Source organism: Propithecus coquereli, unplaced genomic scaffold (assembly GCF_000956105.1).
Source record: "Propithecus coquereli isolate 6110/MARCELLA unplaced genomic scaffold, Pcoq_1.0 Scaffold12, whole genome shotgun sequence".
NCBI lineage: Eukaryota > Metazoa > Chordata > Mammalia > Primates > Indriidae > Propithecus > Propithecus coquereli.
Window position 1 is genome coordinate 7,467,750 of NW_012136080.1, and position 22,296 is coordinate 7,490,045.

At 38.4% G+C, this 22,296-nt stretch overlaps 1 protein-coding gene across 1 annotated transcript in view; it reads left to right on the forward strand.

Annotated features, from left to right (window-relative positions):
* Positions 1–20,144, forward strand: part of COL6A5 (collagen, type VI, alpha 5) — a 138,550-nt gene extending 118,406 nt beyond the window's left edge. The window contains exons 36-39 of the mRNA XM_012663259.1: positions 13,370–14,059; positions 15,677–15,773; positions 16,474–16,718; positions 20,116–20,144. Coding sequence (XP_012518713.1) covers positions 13,370–14,059; positions 15,677–15,773; positions 16,474–16,718; positions 20,116–20,144 — 1,061 coding nt within the window. The remainder of the gene's footprint in view (positions 1–13,369; positions 14,060–15,676; positions 15,774–16,473; positions 16,719–20,115) is intronic.
* Positions 20,145–22,296: the final 2,152 nt, after the last annotated feature.

Below are 22,296 nucleotides of genomic sequence, written 5' to 3' on the forward strand. Positions count from 1 at the left end.
GTGATACTGGCTTCATAGAATGAGTTAGGGAGGATTCCCCCCACTTGATCTCTTGGAACAGTTTCAGTAGGATTTGTACCAGTTCTTTGTATGTCTGGTAGAATTTGGCACTGAATCCATCTGGTCCTGGGCTTTTTTATTTTTTGGGGTAAAGGGGGAATTTTGTATTACTGTTTCAAACACATTACTCATTATTGATATATTCAGGATTTCTATTTCTTCTTCATTCAATCTTGGAAGGTTGTATGTTTCCAGGAATTTACCCATTCTTTCTGTATTTTCTAGTTTGTGAGCACAGAGTTATTCATAATAGTCCCTGACGATCTTTTGTATTTCTGAGGCATCAGTTGTAATGTCTTCTTTTTCATTCCTGATTGTATTTATTTGAATCCTCTCTTTCCTTTTCTTGATTAGTTTAGCTGTAAATCTATCATTTTGTTTAATCATTTTAAAGAAACAACTTTTTGTTTCCTTGATCCTTTGTATTATTTTTTTGGTGTCTATTTTATTTAGTTCTGCTCTAATCTTTTTTATTTCTTTTCTTCTGCTAGCTTTGGGTTTGGTTTGTTCTTATTTTTCTAGTTCCTTGAGGTGTGATATTAGGTTGTTAATTTGTGATCTTTTGAGTTTTTTGATGTAAGCATTTAACAATATAAACAGCACTCTTAGCACTGCTTTTCCTCTATCACAGAGGTTTTGGTATATCTCCATTTTCATCCATTTCAAAAAAATTTTTTTATTTCCATCTTAATTTCATCATTGACCCAAAGATTATTCAGGAGCAAGTTGTTTGATTTCCATGCATTTGTATAGTTTCAGAAGTTCCTCTTGGAATTGATTTCTAGTTTTGTTCCACTATGGTCCAAAAAGATACTTGATTGATATCAATTTTTTAAAAATTTACTGAGACTTGTTTTGTGGCCTAACATATGGTGTATCTTGGAGAATGTTCTGTGTGTTGTTGGAATGAATGTATATTCTGTGGTTGTTGGGTAGAATGTTCTGAAATGTCTCTTAGGTCCATTTGGTCTAAAGTTCAATTTAAGTACAGGGTTTCTTTGTTGGTTTTCTGCCTCAATGATCTGTCTAGATCTGTCAGTGTTGTGTTGAAGTCCTCCACTCCTATTACATTGTTGTCTATCTCTTCTTGGGTCTAGTAGTATATGTTTTATGAATCTGGGTGTTCTGCTGTTGGGTGCATATATATTTAGGATTGTTGTATCTTGTTGAATTGATCCTTTTATTATTATATAATGACCTTCTTTGTCTTTTTGTACTGTCGTTGATTTTATGTCTCTTTTATTTGATATAAGTATAGCTACTCCTGCTAACTTTTGGCTTCTGTTTACATGGATTATCTTTTTCCATCCCTTTACCTTCAGTCTATAAATGTCTTTAGCAGTTTGGTGTGTTTCTTGTAAGCAGCATTTGGTTACATAATGTCTTTTATTTTTTTATCCATTCCACCAATATATCTTTTCAATGGAGCATTTAACCATTTATATTCAAGGTTAATATTGATAGGTTAGGTTTTGTTCCTATCATAATGTTAATTGTTTTTTTTTTTTTTTTCTTTAAGAAGTCTGAAAACAGGGCCCCAATCTCTTCTGGCTTGTAAGGTTTCTGCTGAGAAGTCTGCTGTTAGTCTGATGGGATTTCCTTTATAGGTGACTAGATGCTTTTCTCTTGCTGATTTTAGAATTTCTTTTCTTCACATTGACTTTAGATAGCCTGATGACTGTATGTCTTAATGAAATCCTTTCAGTATATTTCCTTGGAGTTCTCTGACCCTCTTGTATCTGGATGTTGAAATCTCTAGAAAGACTGGGGAAATTTCCCTTGATTAGGTTTTCCAAACCTTTTGTTTTTTTGTCTCCCTCAGGAATGCCTATGATTTGTAGGATCAGACACTTTACATAATCCCATAGTTCTCCAAGGCATTTTAAATTTTTAAAAAATCTTTTTTCTTTATTTTTATCTAACTAGATTAATTTACAAGACCTGTCTTCAAGTTCTGAGATTCTTTCTTCTTCTTGGTCTAGCCTATTATTGCAGCTTTCAACTGTATTTTGTAATTCCGTCAATGAATTTTTCATTTCAAGAAGTTCTATTTGGTTTTTCTTTAAAATATCTATCTCCTTGGTAAATATCTATCTCATTCATATCCTGAATTGGATTTATGATTTCTTTCTATTGGTTTTCAGATTTTTCTTGGATCTCATTGAGCTTCTTTGCAAACCATATTTTAAATTCTTTATCTTGGATTTTAGAATTTTTTATTTGGTTAGGATCCATTGTTAGAGTGCCAGTGAGAATCTTCAGGGGTCTAAGTCTGTTTTTTCATACTGCTAGAATTATTATGCTGTTTTTTTCTCTTCTGGAGAAACTGTCACTTCTTATCTTTGAATTTACTTTCTTATGGATGGGACTTTTCCCCACAGACACACTTGAGGGTATGACTGTAATGTATATTGAGTAGGGCCATTTGGATTTGCGTCTGGGTGTTTTAAGGGTCCAAGACTCTACATGAATTCTTCTGTTATAGATAGCCTTAGTGTGGTGGTTTACTCAAATGCTGGTTGTAGCAATGGTGTACTGGGCACATGAGTAGGCTCTTGACCTCCTGTGGGGATAGGGAGGTAGAAGTGTCAAGAAGCTTATTTCGTTCCCAAGCACTGTGCACTTGTGTCAGTAGATTTTGTATTCAGTTGTGCAGTTTGACCTCCAGATAAGAGTTGGCTGTGGCAGTACCAATAGGGCATATGTGTGATATTTGTTTACCTAGAGAATCTCTCTGGTGCCTCAGACCATGGACTGTTCTGTGGGATGCACAAAGCTGGGCAGAATTGAATTGAGCTCACACACCCTTAGGTGTCCCAATGGCAGGCACAAGCACCAGCCCTGACAGAGGTGGCAGGATAGTGGCATAGACTCTGTAAGATTCTCTTGGTTATCAATAGCCTTAGTGTGGTGGCTTTCTTAAATGCCATTTGTAGCAGTAATGTAGTGAGTAGGTGAATGGGCTCAGGGCCTCCTGAGTATCTGGGGTACTATGAGCTATGGTGGTAGCTGAAGTTGCATGAAGCTTTCTGCTTCCTGAGTGCTGTGCCATTGTGTCAGCAAATGCTGTAATGGGCTGTGCAGGTTGCCCTTCTGGCTAGTAGGTGGCACTTGCAGGAGAGAGCCACCTGTGATGGTGGCCATGGGATTTATGCTTGATCTCTGTTAACCAGGAGAAGTACGCAGATGTCCTAGGCAATGAGTGCGGTCATGGAGCTCCCAGGGGTACCTGTCCCATGTTCCGCCACCAAGGTGGGTGAGAGGCGGCAAAGCCAGGTAAAGGTTGAATTGGGCAAACCCACATTCAGGGTCCCCAATGGTGAGCACAAGTGGCAGCCCCAACAGGTGTTGGAGGGCAGTTCCCTGGCCACTAGGGCAATGTTCCATAGAGGAGCAGAACTGCCTCTGCAGCACCCAAAGGTCCTGCACAGGGAAAGAGGGATGGCTGGGGCTTCACAGCCCAGCAAGCAGTAGTGGTACCCACCCAGCTCACACACCCTTGACCCAGTGGGTCTCCCAGCCATGGCCTGCCACTGGCAGCAGGCTAAAAACTATCATCAGCCAGCTGAGCCCCAAGCAGTCTGTGCTCAGATTGTGAAATTGCTCTAGGTCACAAGACTCCCTGACTGGGACAGAAACCATAGTTCTCAGACCACACCCCTCCTAGTCTGGGCCTGTTCAAAGTAGGCGGGCACCCCCAACTCTCCTGCCAATGGCATGAGCCCATGCTGTGCTCTCTCAGTTCTGATGAGATCGGGAACATTCAGGGTGGTATGGCTGTAGACTCATCTCTCAGTTCTGGCCATGGGGCATCATCCGCACTGGAGATTAGATTAAAAATCTCAGCTCCAAGCCTCTCCCAGCTTGTGACCACCACCTGAGTTATCTGGCAGATTTCTCCGAGGTCCCCTATGACTCAGATCAGGATTAACTGCCTTCTGTCAACACCAGGGTCTGGGAGCACATGTAAAGCACTTGCCAATGCCTCTTCTCACACACTCCCCATCACTCACCAAGTCAGATCCAGTGCTGGATCAAGAAGCTCCCCTGTGGGACTGTCCAGCTCCCCAGTGGGGAAGTGTATTGTAGAGAACCACCTCCACCACCACCACCACTACCACTTTGACACTTTGAAGACTCACAGTTTACTGTCAGATCCATGGCGCAGGCTGCTGCCTGCTACTCCTTTCAAAGTATCCAAAGTTTCTTTCACTTTTCTGTTGAGCTCCTGTGCTTCTCCTTGGGTAAAAGTTCACAGTGCAGATCTCTACACACTATTTTGCTATGTCCAGGTAGATGAGGTGAACTAATAAAGCCTCTATTCCACCATTTTGGAAAAAAAAAAGAAAAGGCATATGGATTTTTCTAAACGTCCTCATAATGTTTTTTTCAATAAATGAATGCATTTTACCATTTACTTCATTTTGAACACAGCTTCTAATTTTTGCTGTCATGTATCAAACTTGAATATATATTTTTATTTCTGCTAAATTTAAATCTGTAGTAGAATTAAATGCAACAGTATTGGCTTCTGAGTCATCTATGGAACATAAGCTGAGCCTTCTATATTCCTATCAGTACATTTTTTTAAAGAAGAGATCAGTAACGGAATTGTGGTCATATTTGAAATTTACTGACATGTTTCACGAAATCTTTAGGAAATCTCAATCATCTTGATGTTCTTTGTGAAATAAACTGAGTCTCCTGTTACTTCATTTCAAAGTGTAGACTGAGGTATTGCATTTATTTTTGCTTGGTGATTTATTATAAATATTGTCATTATAGTTTTGGTTGTATTCTTGAAGGTTTTACATGTGGACAAGACTAATGTCAACTTAGAGTTCAGATATGTGGACTATCTGAATTCAAATGTACACTGAGGTTGCTTTTGTATGTCTTAAGCAATCAGTTATTGCAACTAGTAAAGTAATGGTCTAGAGTATTGGTGACATTTTATTTCATGCTGTCTCCTTTCTAATGGAACAAAACTTGGATACTTGAAGTAGTGACTGGGTGATAGTGGTGATGATGGAGGTGGTGGTGATGATAGCGTTGGTGCTGGTCATGGTAGTAGTGAAGACAGTGGTGGTAAAGGCGGTTGTTGCTGATGGTTGTGGTAAGGGTTGGTGGTAGGGATGGTGGTAGTGATAATATTGTTGGTATTGGAGATGTTGTTAATGGAGGTAAAAGTATGAGGATGGGGTGGTAGTGATGGTGGTGGTGGTCATGGTGGTTGGTTGTGGTAGTGGCAGTGGCCCTCACTGAGGGCTTACTATACCAAAGGACTCTATTAAGCACTTGCATAGATTTCCCTTGATTATTCAGACGTTCTTTCCTGTGACAAATATGTATTTGGCTCCTGTTCTGAGTTAAACCCTGAGCTAGACTTTATGGGGGATTAGAGAGAATTAAAAAAAAAAAAAAAGACTCAGACATAGGTCCTGTCTTCAAGGAGCTTGTAATCTGTCCGGTGTATTCTGTGTGTACAAAAAAAATGCCTAATACAAGTCAAAAAGTATTCAGTTCAGTAAAAAAAATATATAAATGGAATGCTTTGGGGGGATTAATATTTTTTCCATGCAGGTCAATTCTCAAAGCATTGCATATACTGTCTCACTTGACTAACAATGCACAAGGTATAATAGTAACCACAGAAGCTATTGCTTATTGAGTGCAACCATGGGCACTCAATATATAAACCAAGTAAGCATTTTATATACATGATTTCATTTAACCTTTCAAAAATCTATTATTATTCTATTATATGGATAAGGACACTGATGCAAAGGTTAAGAACCTCACACAAAGTCACATAGCTTGTAAGTGGTAGAGTCAGAATTCAAACCTGTGATCATCGGCACAAAAACACTAACTTTTAACTATGTATACCATGTTGCCTGGCGATGGCCTTTTCTGCAATTGCAAATGAGGAGATACAGTCAATTGCCAAATTTGAGAATAAGTTAAGTCATGTCATCATTTGGGAGAATTATTTTCAAATAATTTTGATGGCACAATGCTATTTTTAAATTTAAATTTAATTTAAAAAACCCTTTTCTTATAAACTGATCAAGAAGCATGGAACACAGAATAACTCCATTAAAACCAAAGGGCCAGATCCAGGTGGTTTGGGTATAAATGACTCCCAAGACATGCATCACTTTTTCTCAGTGTGCTGGTACCTTTCTGTAGACTATTGTTTCAGAGTGTGAAATGGTTCACAAAACCCACTCTTGTCATCTAAATGCCACCTAGAAAAGTCTAGGCCATAAAAATTAATTCTGAGACTTTGGGGAAAAGGATAAAATCTATTTTAAGACTTTCATTTCTACTTGTTCAGGTAAATGGGGGAAGAGGATCTCAAACAGCAAAACGAGAATTTTAAATGTGTCTATATTTCCCTTTGGCATAAAATCAATGACACCCCATCAGATACACACACTTGTGCCTGCCTCCTTTGCTGCCCTAGCTCATGCCCTTAGAGCTTGACCAGTGACCTCACCAGACAGGCCTGGGCTGGCAGTGGTAAATGGAATTATTGCCAATTCCCCCAAGTTAAGCGTGCATGAACACAATAGAGTGACCCCCTCATTTCTGAGAGCATATGTATACTTGTGCTCAAGTGTGTAAGTTACACAAGCTGACTTTGCATTTTTTAAATGAAAACACTAGTTTACAGAATATGATAGGAAGGATTCCCAGATGCCTGAGGCTTATCTCTTTGTTTGTTTCCTTCTAAAAATTATATTTGTGGAGTGCTTAGGATACGCTAGGTAATGTGCAAACTCTATTCTCTCAAAAACCTTGTAAGGTTATAGTTTATTATTAACATTTTTTAGGTAATGAAATTGAGACATGAAGAAGACTCAGGGTCACAGAGTTAGCAAATGGCAGGTGCAGGACTCAAACTCCAAAGGTTCTGCTCTCATACTCACTGCTCTGCAATGCCTAGAGAAGAAAAAATTACAAATTTTATTTAATTCATATAATTGCTTACTTTTGGAAGACAACATTCCCTAGCAGCTTTAAACAGAAGGAATAGCAGTGAACTGAGAACCACGTTCTTCATACCAGGTCCCAGGGCCTTTGGTGAGCTGGTTGGTGTGTGCCTTAATGTTTCTGCTCCACCTTCCTATCTGATGACGAGTTCTTCTGAAGTAGTTAGACAGAAGTAGTTAGACAAAGCTGGGTTCAAATCCTGCCTCTGCCACCAACAGGCTATCATTTCTTAGCTAACTCATTTACCCTCTTGAAGCCTCAGTTTGCTTATCTGTAAAAAGGGAATGATGACAACTCCACCCTCATAGTGCTATAAGGAAGATTAAATGAGAGAAGACATGTGTAGAGCTGAGCACAAGACCTGAACCAAACCGAATACTTAATTAAATACCCAAAAAGTGGAAAAGCAAAAAGAAAGCATTGCAAATCTCATGGGAAGTCATTATAAAAATTGTCAACTTGAAAAATATCAGCTATAGTTCATCTGTACAGAGTCTCGCACACAAAGTAGCCTCAATTGCACATGTGGCTTGCCTGTGGAAAACACATAGCTAATTTTGGCCCCTGGACAAATTTCAAGGCAGACCACTGGATAACTCATGCATATCTTGAGATTTCCCACAAATACCATGAAAGGCAGCACAGCTGCCTCACAGCATACTTAATCCCCGTCCAAATGGCCCGAGTCCTTTACATTCTCCCTTCTAAGTTTCCTTTCCACCCCCGCTTCTCCCTAAAGTTATGGAGCACACTTGGCATTGTAGCTTAAAGCCTCGGCCAAAGTTAGGCTGATTCCTCGGGGGGCTTCCCTGGAAATCCAGCTGGATCCCTTATTCCTTCCAAGTCTTGTCCCTAATAATGTGAGCCAGCTTTTCCTCCTCTGCCGTTCGGAGGAAATTCTTCCACAGAGTTGAAGACGGGAATTTGGCTTGGTTGACATTTTCAAAAGTAAACAGCATTTTTGTGAGCTATTGGGTATATTTTGTCCACACTTCTGCCAGGTTTTCTTGAAAGAAAATGTTTTTGAAGGCCCTGTCTTCCTAAGTAAGATGAAGTAGAATAATCACACCTTGTGTTCAAATAAATTTTAGAGTTTTCAAGACATAATCATCCATATTTAGCTTCTTTAATTCTCATGCTAATACTCTAAGTAGGGAAGGAACTTATTTTTAGAGATTTCATGGATGAAATATACCTCTTTAGGAAATAGTTTTGCTGAATACTTTGGAAAAGGGTTGAGATTTTCCCCGTAATAAAGAGAAAACTGGAAAAACCAGTAATAGTTTGGTATTGCCAGGGTTGATTTTTTAGAGATGTCCCAGTTTTGTGTGACGGAATTACAAGTCTGGCAGGTGTGAGGGAGTGATGATAGACACTAGCATTTCCACATAAGCAGCCTTTTTACTGTAGGCTTGTTAACATAGAATAGCAAGTGAAAGTACAGTTTCTGAGGAGTGGAGAAGACAGCTGGGGTCTTATTATACTTTTATTTTTTTGTTTGCACCTTATGATACGTTAAATGGTGGGTGGAATATTTATTACTTTCCTGGGAAAAGGGTGGAGAGTTTTTAGAACTAAAAGCACTTCTCAATTTTATTCTTATAGGGCAACTTCCAGGGTTGCCATGGCAATTGTAAACTGCCAAGGCGCTGATGGGTGTGATTTTTATCATGTTAATGTGTGTTAATGAGGAAAAGGCCACTTTTGGATAGGAGCTCTTAGGTTCTGTGCATGCTCCTGGCCAGGAAAGGTCCCTAATTGCAAGTTCCTGTCCTTGTAGAGTTAGGTTCTAAATGTTTATTGGTCTCCTCCTTTTTGCTCCCTTCCTTTTTTCCTGTGGTTAACGTTGCCCACCTACACCTGTCCCGAACAGTATGGGCAGGCATGAAAAAATATTCCACCAACATAAGTCAACCCTTCCTCTTCTACCAGAACTTTTATGAAATACTTTTCCTTAGATTTTAAGGAACTGTGTTGGTTGAGCTTTTTAAGGAGAAACTGAAACACTGTGGTTGGAAAACAGATATCCTGGTAGCAGAGTAGGTAACAGTCAACCCCAAGACTGCAAACTCCAAAAAGGTAGAAATGTCCATTTAATTAATCTTCACGGTTCCTAACACACCATGGCTGAGAACTCTAGTAGTGTTTCTCGTGGTGTTTTACAGCTAAAGAACATTATATAGCACCCATAGCAGAGACATATGCTGTCGTCTGCACTTCTAGTTTCATATTTGGTTATTTAATCAGGAACCTCCGCCTTGATCAGAAATTCTAAGAAGAGTTTGCAACTGGATTTCTGGTGGAGAATGGAAGATCCATAAATTTCAAACATGCTTGTGAAATGCAAAATCCTGTTCAATTAATACAAATATATTAATAATGGAAGAATCTGGTCTGTGTATGTGACCAATTCTTAGTCCTATGTGAGAAGGAAGAGAACATGGAAGCATCTCAAACAGGATGGTCAGTTCTCATTGATTAGAGCTGCCCAAGATGGAGAAAAGAAGCTGGATTAACTTCCCAACTGAATTAACCAAAAGAAAAAAAAAAAGCAAACAAAACAAAATATATGAAACAACACTGGACATCAGGAAATGAAAGACAGTGATCCTGAGAGAAGGGGAGCAAATGAAGTGAATCCTACAATTGCTCCAGCTTACTGCGTTGAGAGTGTTTTCAGGCCATGATACAGGAAGAGGGAATTCAGGTGGAGCCCAGAGAACTCACAGAGATAAGGAGACAGAGCTGAAAGTATAGGGAGACCAAGGTGCTAAGAGTTTGCAAGACAGAATACCAGAGAGGAGGTAGCTGCATAGAGAGTGGACCCCAGAGATCTGCAGAGGGTTTTCCTGGATTATTCAGCAGAAAACTGTTAGCACATACACGTGCTGGGGAAAGAACCATCTGAAAATAGTGCCATTTGCTCCACAGGGCCAGGAAGAGTGCCTTTGCCCACCAGCAAGACTGGGAAAATCACAATTCAGACAGTAATAGGGAGAAAACTTAGGACGGTCTTGCCTCAGTAGTAGGAAATAATTAGCCTTAAATGAAGCACAGCTCTGGACTCACCTAGCAAATCATAACAGCAAGACCCAAAAGGTTCAAACTCTTTCCACATAACTTAACTGCCTCCCGTAACAAATCACGTAAATATTTATAAGAATGCAAATGTATCCCACACCCAACAGGAAAATTTCACAATGTCTGGCATACAAAGAAGCAGAAAGACACAATCTATAATGAAGAACATAATCATTCAAAACCAAACCAGAACTGACACAGATGTTAGAATTAGCAAAGATATTAAAACAGTTATTGTAACTGTGTTCCACACGTTTAAATTTAAGAAGAGACACGAAAGATATAAACAGAATATTCAAACAGAATTTGTAGAGATAAAAACTATATCATCTAAGATGAACAATACACTGGACAGAATTAATGGCAGATTAGATTTGGCAAAAGAAAGGAAACAGTGAACTTGAAAATGTAGCAATAGAAATTATCCAAAATGAAACACAGAGAAAAAAGATTTTAAAAAATGAAAAGAGCATCAATGAGTTTCAATATCTTCACCCAATAGCTGGTAGAAAAAGTAGACAGAAAATCAGCAGGAATATATAGTAGGCTTAAACAACACTATCAACTAATTAATTGACATTTATAGAACACCCAACAGCAGAATATGCATTATTTTCAAGTGCACATAAAACATTTACCAAGATAGAGCACATTGTGGGCTATAAAACAATGCTCAAAATTTTAAAGGATTCAGGTCATACCAAGTATGTTTTCTGGCCAAAACAGAAATAAATTAAACATCAGTAGCTGAAAGATCTTTGAAAAATCCCCAAGTATTTGGAAACTACATAAGCACTTTTAAATAATTCATGGTCAAAGAAGAAATCAAAAGGGGAATTAGAAAGTATTTTTCAATGAGTGAAAATGAAATCAATATATCAGAATTTGTGAGATTCCACTAAAGCAGCACTTAGGAGGAAGTTAATAGCATTAAATGCCTATATTGGTAAAGAAGAAAGTTTTCAAATCAATGACTGCGATTTCTACCTTAAGAAACCAGAAAACGAAGAACAAGTTAAACCCAAGATAAGCAGAAGAAAGAAAATAATAAAATTAAAGTGGAACTCAATGAAATGGAATAGAAAAACAGTAGAGAAAATCAATAAAACCAAAAGTTATTTCTTTGAGAAGATCAATAAAATTGATAAACCTATAACCAAACTCACCAGGAAAAAAGAGAAAACACAAATTACCAATATCAGAAATGAGAGAGGACACATTCTACAGATATTAAAAGAATAACCAGGGATTATTCTGAACAACTTTTTGCATATAAATTAGCTTAAGTGAAATACACAAATTTCTTGCAATGCACGAATTACCAAAATCCACTCAAGAAGAAATAAACTAAATAGCCCTATACCTATTAACAAAATCAAATTTGTAGTTCAAACCTACTCATAAAGAAGAAAACTCCAGACACAGATGATTTCACGGGTGAATTTAACGAAACATTTAAGGAAGAAATAATAACAATCCTACACAAGTTCTTCCAGAAAATTAAAGCAGAGGGAATATCTCTCAATTCATCTTAAACTTTATTTTAATTTTTAATTTTTATGGGTACATAATAGTTGTACATATTTATAGAGTACATGTGATAGTTTGATACAAGCATACAATGTGCAATGATCAAATCTGGGTAACTGGGATATCTATGAATCGAATGGTGTTTAGCAGAGACTGGGAAGGCTAGTGGGGATGGGGGGGATAAAGACGGGTTGGTTAATGGGTACAAAAATACAGTTAGAAGGAATAAGATCTAGTGTTCAGTGGGACAATAGGGTGACTATAATTAACAATAATTTATTGTATATTTTTAAATAGCTAGAAAAGTAGATTTGGGATATTTCCAACTCATTTTTTGAGGCCTGATTACCTTGATGCCAAAACCAAAGATATTATAATGTATTTTATATATGAAAGAGAAACTAGAGACCAACATTTCTTGTGAACATAGATGCAAAAATTTTAAATAAAATTTTAGCAAATCAAGTCAACAATAGATTTAAAAAAAGATAATGTGAGGTTTACACTAGGAAGGCAGGATTCACTGAACATTCAAAAGTCATCTAATAGAGAATTTGCCTCATTAATAACATCACCCACGGTGTTGGGATTTTGGGTTTTTTTTTTGCATTCTATTTCAATATTAAGCTTTTATAGCATTGATACAGGTTAATCAATTCATTTGTTGTGAGAAATAAAATAATAAAATGTAAAAGCATCTAACAAAGGGTTGAACAGAAAGGGTTGATCAATAAATTTGTTCCAGTTATAAATCTACTTTTTTGCTTGATTAGGTTCACAAACTTCTTCTTTCACCAAAGAATAGAACATCAGCCATCTACTTTCTGTCTTTCTGAGCTGGCATTTACTGTTGTGGCCTCACCAATCAGTCATCATTCCCATGATTGTGGACAAGTTTCATGATCTCTTAGGCTTAGGGTAGTGCTACTTAAAATGCTGGTCTGCAATACGATAAGAAGCTTGCATTGGAACGTAAATCAAGGCACTATTTCCTTCAATAGGAAAGTCTTGCTACAAAAAAAAAAAAAGTCGGCTGAACTAATCTGTGTGCTTAGTAATATAGTTGACTTGCATCATGGAGCACTCTCCTTATCTTGTCATGGACTGATAAACTATTCATAGCCTGGCACTTTGAGTACCAGGTTCTTAAGAGTATGTCCTTTCGCAGCATTTATATTCTAAAGACAGCACTTGTTTACACTTGTCGTGATGTCATTCTATGGTGCATATTTTGAACATGTGTATAAAGGTATATGTGTTTGTGCCATCAACAAATGTAACTTTGACATCTATACTTTCTCTTGGGGTCGTTACATATATTAATAAATCTCATGCAAAAATGTACTCCACATTTTGTAACTATGTAGGGTGCACTAAAAATAGCTATAAATTTCTCATCTTTCACATTAAAATAGCTTGAGGATAAATCAGTCCTTTCACAAAGATCTAAGATAGAGTGGCAAATAAATTTCTTCTTTTGTGACAACACACGTCAAAATGTAATGCCTCTCCCTGTCCTTCGTGGAGACAGATGTGCATAATGCATCTGGGAATGAGGACTGTGGCTGATTAGTGATGTCTGTCATGGGTATGGGAATGAAATATGGGAACACCCCATGCCATGTATTTGCCATCCATGGCTAGGAGTTCCACGTTTATCCTTCTATTGAAAAGAATGACTTGAGTTATTCTATTGCAGGGCATGAAAATCATGGCAGAAAAGAAGAACCAGGCCTTACTAATGGACCTGGAGATGCCTCTCTTCAAGAATATTACATGGATGTGGCTTTCCTCATAGATGCTTCCCAAAGAGTAGGAAGTGATGAGTTTAAGGAAGTGAAAGCTTTTGTAACCTCAGTGCTTGATTACTTTCACATCGCTCCGGATCCACTGACCTCCACCTTGGGAGACAGAGTGGCTGTCCTGAGCTACTCTCCCCCAGACTATGTGCCCAATGGTGAAGAATGCCCCGTCTACCTGGAATTTGATTTGGTTACATATAATAGTATATATAAAATGAAACGTCATCTCCAAGACTCTCTTCAACAACTCAATGGAGATGTTTTTATTGGCCATGCCCTGCAGTGGACACTTGACAATGTCTTCATAGGAACCCCCAATCTGAGAAAAAACAAAGTTATCTTTGTAATATCTGCTGGCGAAACAAACCTGTTAGACAAGGAAGTCTTAAGAAATGTATCTCTGAGAGCCAAGTGTCAAGGCTACTCCATATTTGTGTTTTCCTTTGGTCCCACACACAATGACAAGGAATTGGAAGAATTAGCCAGCCACCCCCTGGATCATCATTTAGTCCAGCTTGGCCGAACCCACAAGCCAGACTGGGACTATATCATCAAGTTTGTCAAGCCATTTGTTCATTTAATCAGACGTAAGTCAGCAACATTTTTCTGTTGCTTTTGCAATAGATTTAATGTCTCTGTGTATAATCCAACAGCAGACTTAGTGAAATGATCCTCATTTCAGTTAACAGTGGTGGAGTGTGAGTAGGAGACAGGGAAAAATCTCAGGAAAATCCCAGATCTTTTTGACCTCGAGCCTTGCTGCTACACTGCCAAAGTATTTTCCAGGAAATCTTCAAATGGGTGAAAAGATAGAAACACTAATCTGTGTGTGTTTACAATGTGACAAGTTCTTTAAATGGATGTTATCATTTAATCTTCAGTACAGCCCTCAGAGGAAAATATTTATATCCCCATTTTACAAGTGAAAAAACTGAGGTTCCGAAATGTTAAATAAATTGCTCAAAAGCTCACACGTCATAATTGGTAAATTCTAGACTCAACCACCCATATTCTGACCCCAGAGGTGTGCTCTTGTCCATTACACTATACTTCAATTACTAAACCCTTAACGAGGTGCACTGTTGTAATGAATAATATCTCCTGACACCACCCTCCACCTGCTCCAAGGACTTCTATTTTGTCTTGTTACTATAAATTAACCTTGGTTCTCATTTGAATTCTTATAAGCCATAGGTGCAGATCTCTTCTGCAGCCTCTATCCCAGGCAGCTGGCTCTGGTGCAGCCACACAGGGATTTCTAGGGTGCCTTTATGCAGTGGGGCTTTGAGAATGGCTGCCCTAGCCTCTGCCCATGTGTTGTAAATTTTTTTTTATTTTTTGAGACAGAGTCTCACTGTGTTGCCCTGGCTAGAGTACTGTGGTGTCAGCCTAGCTCACAGCAACCTCAGACTCCTGGGCTCAAGCCATCCTCCTGCCTCAGCCTCCCGAGTAGCTGGGACTACAGGCACGCGCCATGATGCCTGGCTAATTTTTAGTAGAGATGGGGTCTTGCTGTTGCTCAGGCTGACCTGAAGTGATCCTCCTGCCTTGGCCTCCCAGAATGCTAGGATTACAGGCATGAGTCACCTCACCTGGTCTATGTGTTGTAATTTTAGACATGGGTATAATAGCACACAAAAGACCTTGTAGTATCAAACAAGTCCTGGCCTGTGCTGGAATTAGGAATGTGGCAAAGACCACATGAATGGTTCTCTGCAGCTCCTGCAAGTTTACTAGAGAATCATAGGGATGTAGGTTTTCTGGCACACAAAAAGCCCCAGGGCTTATGTAGTCCTCAGGAATCTTAGAATTTAGGAGTTACATTTAGTAGCAGGCAAAAAATTGTGCCTTTCTCTCAAGCCGAGGATAAATAAGACAGACAATTTTGGTAGCTAATAGAATCTTGTAGAAAGATCATAGGGAGAGAAACAAATGATAGGAGGGATTTAGAGATGTCCTTGAATTATATCACAAGCTTGTGACATGCAGAGCATGGGAACTATTTACTCAGTTACTGCTACATCTCACTGACTTTGCCAACAACAAGGAATTTCAATGCCAGAGTGTGCCTACTTTGCTGAGTCCCTTATAAAATTAATTTGTTCTTGAAAACACTACCAACCACAGGAAAAGATGAACTGACTGGGTGATGGACATAATGTGGAAGGGTAAAATTTAGACTAACCAGCCCACTCTCTCTCCAGGTGCCATCAACAAATATCCCGCCAAAGATCTGAGAGCCACATGTGTTAACATCACCTCTCCCAACCCAGAGAATGTTGGTACAGAAAACACTGTATTGTGAGTTGAGAAATTCAGAGTTTGGGCAACACTACAACTGGAAACAGTCCTTAAGAAAATAATTTGAAATTAATGGCATTTTAGTTTTCAAGATGCAAGTTCGGGGGGGTGTATGTGTGTGTGTGTTTTAAATGCTACTTTTTGTGATGACAGCACAGGTATGGAGTTAATAGCAGATAGAACGTGACCTATATTAGAAAGAACCATGTTTCTATTTCTGTTGCTTTTGCTGAAAAAAGAAAAGCTTATTATTAGTAACTACATAACAGGACTGTAATATTAGATGCTGCCAAAACAGAAAACTTATATCAAAGATTATATGTGACAGTTTTAGAGCATCAGAAAAACATAAACAAAACAAAACATTTGCCATTTAAAAACCAAAACACATATGAAGACTGGCAGGAAGGATTCTTTCAAGTTTGATTTTGCAAGGTACAACCCTAAGTATTCAATAAAAATTTAGTGATGAAAATAATATTGGTTTGGAATCCTAAACTGCTGAGAAAAATAAATGTCAATTTCCCTTGAGAATATTATAAAATTGCCCTTGAGTCAAATTTCATTCACAAACTGCATTTGGACTATTCCCATCACATTCATAAAATTAATTCTTCTCATATTATCTGGCTGTATTTACAGCGAATCTTGCAAGGGATTTGGCTAACTAATTTTTCATCTCTCTTCTCCATTACTGTAGACTTCTTCCTGAGGTGTATGAAATAAAGACAGAAAACAGTGAGCTGTTTGGTGAAATTGGTTCCCAGGAGCAATATTTCCTTGTATTAGGGAACAATCATAGTAGTGGTTCTGAGACTGCTACCGATTTGATCCAGAAGTTATACAGGCTCTTTTCAACTGAGGAATTGATGATGAAAGACAAGGAAGAGGTACATTCCGAAGAAATTACAGCTCCAGTGAATGATAAACAACAAGAAAAAAAAGGTAATCTTGAGTACCATAGAGTTGAAGACTCTGAAGTACCTTTGTTTGTTGGGATTTTCCCCGGTGGAAGATGAGTAATTAGAATTCACTGGGACAGGTAGAGATGAAAGTACATAGTTAAAAGAGGGGCTTAGGGTTACAAGGGGGTACCCAAAATAAGGAGCAAGAGAGATAAAAATCCAGAAAGTCAAAAAAAGATAGTTGTGTTGACAAATTCAGAACTACACGTAGGTAGAAATGCTTGGTGTGGAGTTGGCGAACTGAGAAGTGAGAGGGGCAAGAACAAGGACAGCAGGTCCTGAGTAAGCAGGAGCCCTGCACCCTTGTGCAGGATGCGGGTGAGGTGGAACTGTTCAAGGAGCCTCCCGGGTTTGAACAGTTGAGGTCTGCTTTCTCCCTTAGCGACCAGGGCTTTCTTGGTATAAAATGCAGGCCCCCGGCTCAGCCTTAGCCTCAGTGGGGCCTGGAGAGGACAAGGCTGCTGTGGTCCTGAGATCTGTGTGAAGGCTGAGGGCAGCTTCACAGGCTGGGTAGGGAAATGGTCATGGACCTACAGCTGAAAATAAAATAGCACATGCAGAACAGAAAGCTACTGTAGGCTCTAGGGTGGCAATTTACGCTCCTTGCTGTGTACTAGAGTCATGTGGGAAATCATGTTAAAATAAATATTCCTGGCTCTCTCCTAAAGCTGAAAATACACATAGCCAATGACCCAGTGATTTTACTCCATTGTATGTACCCAACAGAAATATATATATTCACCAAAAGTCATGTACTAGAATGTTTATAACAGTACCATTTATAATGGGAACAAAAATGCCCAACAGAAGAATTGAGAAATAAATTTGGGGTGTGTATATGTGTGTGTAGGGACCCTCTAATTGTAACTGTGAGACCTGCATAAGTCCAGGCTCTCCCCTAATCTGTACATAGATGGGAAAGACCCCAAGCAGAATAGCGAAAGCTCTGGAAACTAAACTGTGACTACTGCCCACAGACAGACAGACCCCACTTGCATTCTGAACCTAAATGGGTTGATTGCCTGCTAAAACAAACAACAACAAATAAAATTCTACAGAGAATTATAACAGGAGTTACAGTCTATACAATATAATATTCAAAATGTTCAGGATACAATCCAAAATTATGCAATTTAAAGAGAACCAGGAGATGCAAACAATTCTCAAAGAAAAGGATAGTTAACAGATGCCAGCCTCCTGTTGACTCTAATGTTGCAACTTTCAGACAGAGACTATGCTCCATGAGGTAAAGTAAACAATTTGAAATAGAAACATAGACATTCTCAAAAGAGAAATAGAAACTACAAAAAAGAACCAAAAGGAAATTTTAGGAGTAAAAAATACAATGTCTAAAATTAAAAATTCACTAGATGGTCTCAATAACAGAGTGACAATGACAGAGGAAAGAGTCAGTAAACTTGAACAAAGTTTAATTATACAAATTGAAGAGAAAAAAGAGATTGAGAAAAAGATGAACAAAGCCTTGGAGACTTGTGGAATAGTATCAAAAGATCTAACATTTGTTTCATTGGAATTTCATTAGGAAAGTAGAAAGAGATTCATGCAGGAAAAAGAATTGAGGAAATAATAACCAAAAACTTCCCCAAATTGGTAAAAGACATAAATTTAAATATTTTAAAAGCTTAAAGAAAACCCTACGGAGACACATCAAACTGCTGAAAACCAAGGAAAAGAAAAAAATCTTGAAACAGCTGAAGAAAAGCTGTGTTACAATATAAGGAAACAACTGTTCAAATGACTAGATTTCTTATCAGAAACCATGGAGGCCAGAAGACAGTGGAACATTTTTTTTAAGTGCTGAAAGAAAACGCCTGTGAACACAGAATTTTATATTCAGTGAAAATATCCCTTTGGAATGAAGGCAAAATAAAGACAGTCTCAGATGAAGGAAAATGAAGAGAACTTGTTGCCAGCAGACCTATTCTAAAGGGAAAACATGATGTGACAACCAGGGAGTTGGAGTGAGGCCAAATGACTGGTGACTGGATGGGTGGGAGACATACTGGGGAGGTGAAAGTGAGGAAGGGACGCAATGAGAAATCACGTAGGTGACTGAAAAGGGAGGCTGGCTGAGTAAGAGAAAGGGGCAGGTATCAGACACAGCTTGCCCATGCAAAGAATTATACTGTTTATAAACTAAATTCATACACATGATCTCATTGGATGCCCTCCAAAACCCTGTATGGGAGACGAAATTAATATCCCTAGTATGCAGATGGAGAAACTGAGGCTCAGAGGTTTAGTGCCTTGCTGGGGCTTAACTCTGGTTTAGTAACTTCTGATTCAATGTATTTTCCCAATATCAAGGAAGGAATTAGGGGTAGATCAGAGACAGAGAAGGTGGGCATAAGAAGGGGTATATTAGTCTGCTTGGGCTGCCATAACAAATACTATAAACTGGGTGACCTAAACAACAGTAGTTTGTTTTCTCAAAGTTGTGGAAGCTGTAAGTCCAAGATCAAGGTGCTAAGCTATACACTCCCTGATGATGGCTCTGTTCATGGCTTGTAGATGACTGCCTCCTCTCTGTGTCCTCACATGATGGGGAGAGGGTCCTGGTGTCTCTTCCTCTTTTTATAAGGGTACTGGCTCTATAGGATCAGGGCTCCACCTGTAGGACTTCATTTGACTTTAATTACCTCCCTATCTCTAATACAGTCATCTGGAGGTTAGGGCCTCAATAGATGAATGGCAGAGGGGAGGGAAGGGAAACAATTCAGTTCACAGAAAGGGATATAATTAACAATGTAATTTATAGGGAAAGAATCCTATAAATCAATGGTTCCCAATCCTGTTTATACATTAGAATTGCCCAGATATTTTTTGAAAAGTCCAAAGTCCAGCCTACATCCCCTATCAATTAAATCACATTCTCTAGGGGTGAGACACATGCATCATTTTTTTTAAGCTCTCAGGTGATTTAAGTGTGTGTTCAAGTTTGGAAAGCATTGCTATAAATCCTGATTAAGTCAATCCTGTTAGATATGCCAAGGTGGTTTGCTGCTGCAAATGATAAGGTGGGTAGAATCAAAAGGATTATCATCAAGTGAGCATTACCAATACCTTTCTTGTTTATTATCATTCTTCATAATTTCTTTTCTCCAAAAGTGTTTTGCATTTTTCTATTGTAAGTATATATCATACATCTAGAAATAGATAGTATCTTTAATCCTTTTCCTCAGTGATCTCTTGCCAGCAACTTGGTTTGGTGACATTTGGCAAGCCCTGTTCCATGAAACCAATCAGAGTCTCTTCAGAAAATATTCATTTGACTTTTTTCTTGGAATGATAGAAGCTTGGAATTTGAAAATTGAAATGATTTGGAAATCACTGAGCTGTGCTGTAGCTATTTACAGACAGGGAAATGGAAGCTACAGATATTTGAAGTGTCTTACTTAAGAATATTCACAGCACCTAATCCAATACTTTTTGTCATAGTGCCTCATACTCAGTAATTATGTTTATAGAATGTAAGTTCACCTTAAAGTTAAGCTATGAAACCGAACTCATAAAACCTATCTCTGAATTATTGAAAAGTTCAAGATGATACATATAAAGCTTGAAGTATACGCTATGCCTGGTATATAATCAATTAATATAATCCCTATATGAATTAAGTTTGGTAATATATTTGACAAAAGTAAAAATCTAGACTGGGCATCATGGCTCACGCCTGTAATCCTAGCACTCTGGGAGGCCAAGGTGGGAGAATTGATTGAGGCCAGGAGTTCAAGACCATCCTAAGCAAGAGCAAGACCCCCGTTTCCACAAAATATAGAAGAATTAGCTGGGTGTGGTGGCATGCGCCTGTAGTTCCAGCTACGCAGGAGGCTGAGGCAGGAGAATCGCTGCAGCCCAGGAGTTTGAGGTTGCAGTGAGCTATGATGACACCACTGTACTCTAGGCCGGGTGACAGAATGAGACTCTGTCTCAAAATAAATAGAAAGAAAGAGAGAGAGAGATAAAGAAAGAAAGTAAGTAAGTAAAAATCCATTGTGTAGTATTATCAACATTTATTTTGCTTTGCTCATCTCATTTTGCTGAAGAGAGTGGGCTTTTTTTTTTTAACCTGTCCAGTTTTCTGATATTTACATTCTATACATAAAGAAATTTTATGTGATAAAGAAATTTTAAAGAAATTTTATGTGATAATGTACATTTGCAATATTTTAATGTGGACTTTTAAAAAGCATAACTGTATCCCTTTTCCCTTTATGCCAACCCAGGGCTTGTTTCTTAGTCTTCATTTTTCCAACATAAAATATGATATTTCTCAAAGTATGGTCCCTGGAGCAGCAATATCATATCATCAGGGAACCCATTAGAAATGCAAATTCTTGGATTCCACCCCAGATGTAATGAATCAGAAACTCTAGAGGTGGAGCCCTCCAGGCGATTCTGATACAGGCTAAAGTTTAAGAACCACTAACCTAGTGTTATAGATATTGAGCCTAAATCAACCTTCTTTAATGGGGGTCCTTTGACTGGATATTGGGTTAATAGTCATTGTATTTTCTGTCCTATACATATTTCTGTTAATAAGTGTGTTGCTAGAAATGAGCCATTTGAACTCATTTTTGAATGTTCTGAATTCAGATATATCATAGAATGAGATAATAGGAGTGATGATAAATTTCATTTAGTAACCTGGCCTGTTCCGTTTCCCAACTATCGTCAAAGGATGTATGTCTCCTGAGTGAGAATTCCGTGAGAACAAAGCAAAGAGTGTGTTGGAGAAATATCAGTGGGGAGTGCTATAGTTGGAATGTTTGTGTCCTCCCAAAATTCATATGTTGAAATCCTGCAAGATGATGATATTAGAAGGTGGGACCTTTGAGGAGTAATTAGGTCATGGAGGTGGACCCCTCATAAATGGCATTAGTGCCCTTGTAAAAGAGGACCCAGAAAGACTCCTCTTCCCTTCTACTATGTGAGGACACAGTGAGAAGGAGCCATGTATGAACCAGAAAGTGGGCCCGCACCAGGTGTGGACTCTGCCAGCACCTTGATCTTAGACTTTCCGGCCTCCGGAACCATGAGAAATAAATTATTGGTGTTCATAGGTCACCCAGGTTATAGTAGTTTGTTAGCATCCTGAACAGACTAAAACAGAGAGCAAGCATTATTTCATCAGGTATTCAAAAAAGAAAAAAAAATCCACAAACTATGGCACTATGGCAAGAGCCATTTAGCTATCTTGGAATAGGATCGTAGGATGTCACCACAGGAACCCTTAATAACATAATTATTTTAATCAAAAGATGAAATCAGACTCTTTCTAAGGCAGAGGCTTGTTGGTTTTACAATAAAGACTAGTTCCTCCAGTTAGGATATATAGAGGAAATTTCCCATAAAGTGAATGAGTTGTGAAGCTTCAAAATTCTGAAGAAAAAAACATTAAAATACAAACAGATTATTTAAAAATCTGTCATGTGCTTAATTTAGCAATATTAAGCTTTTCTAGTCATATTTTAGTTTTTCAAGGTAAATACTGTGCCTCTAAGCGAGAGAGTAACAGGTATAGCTAATAGCCATTT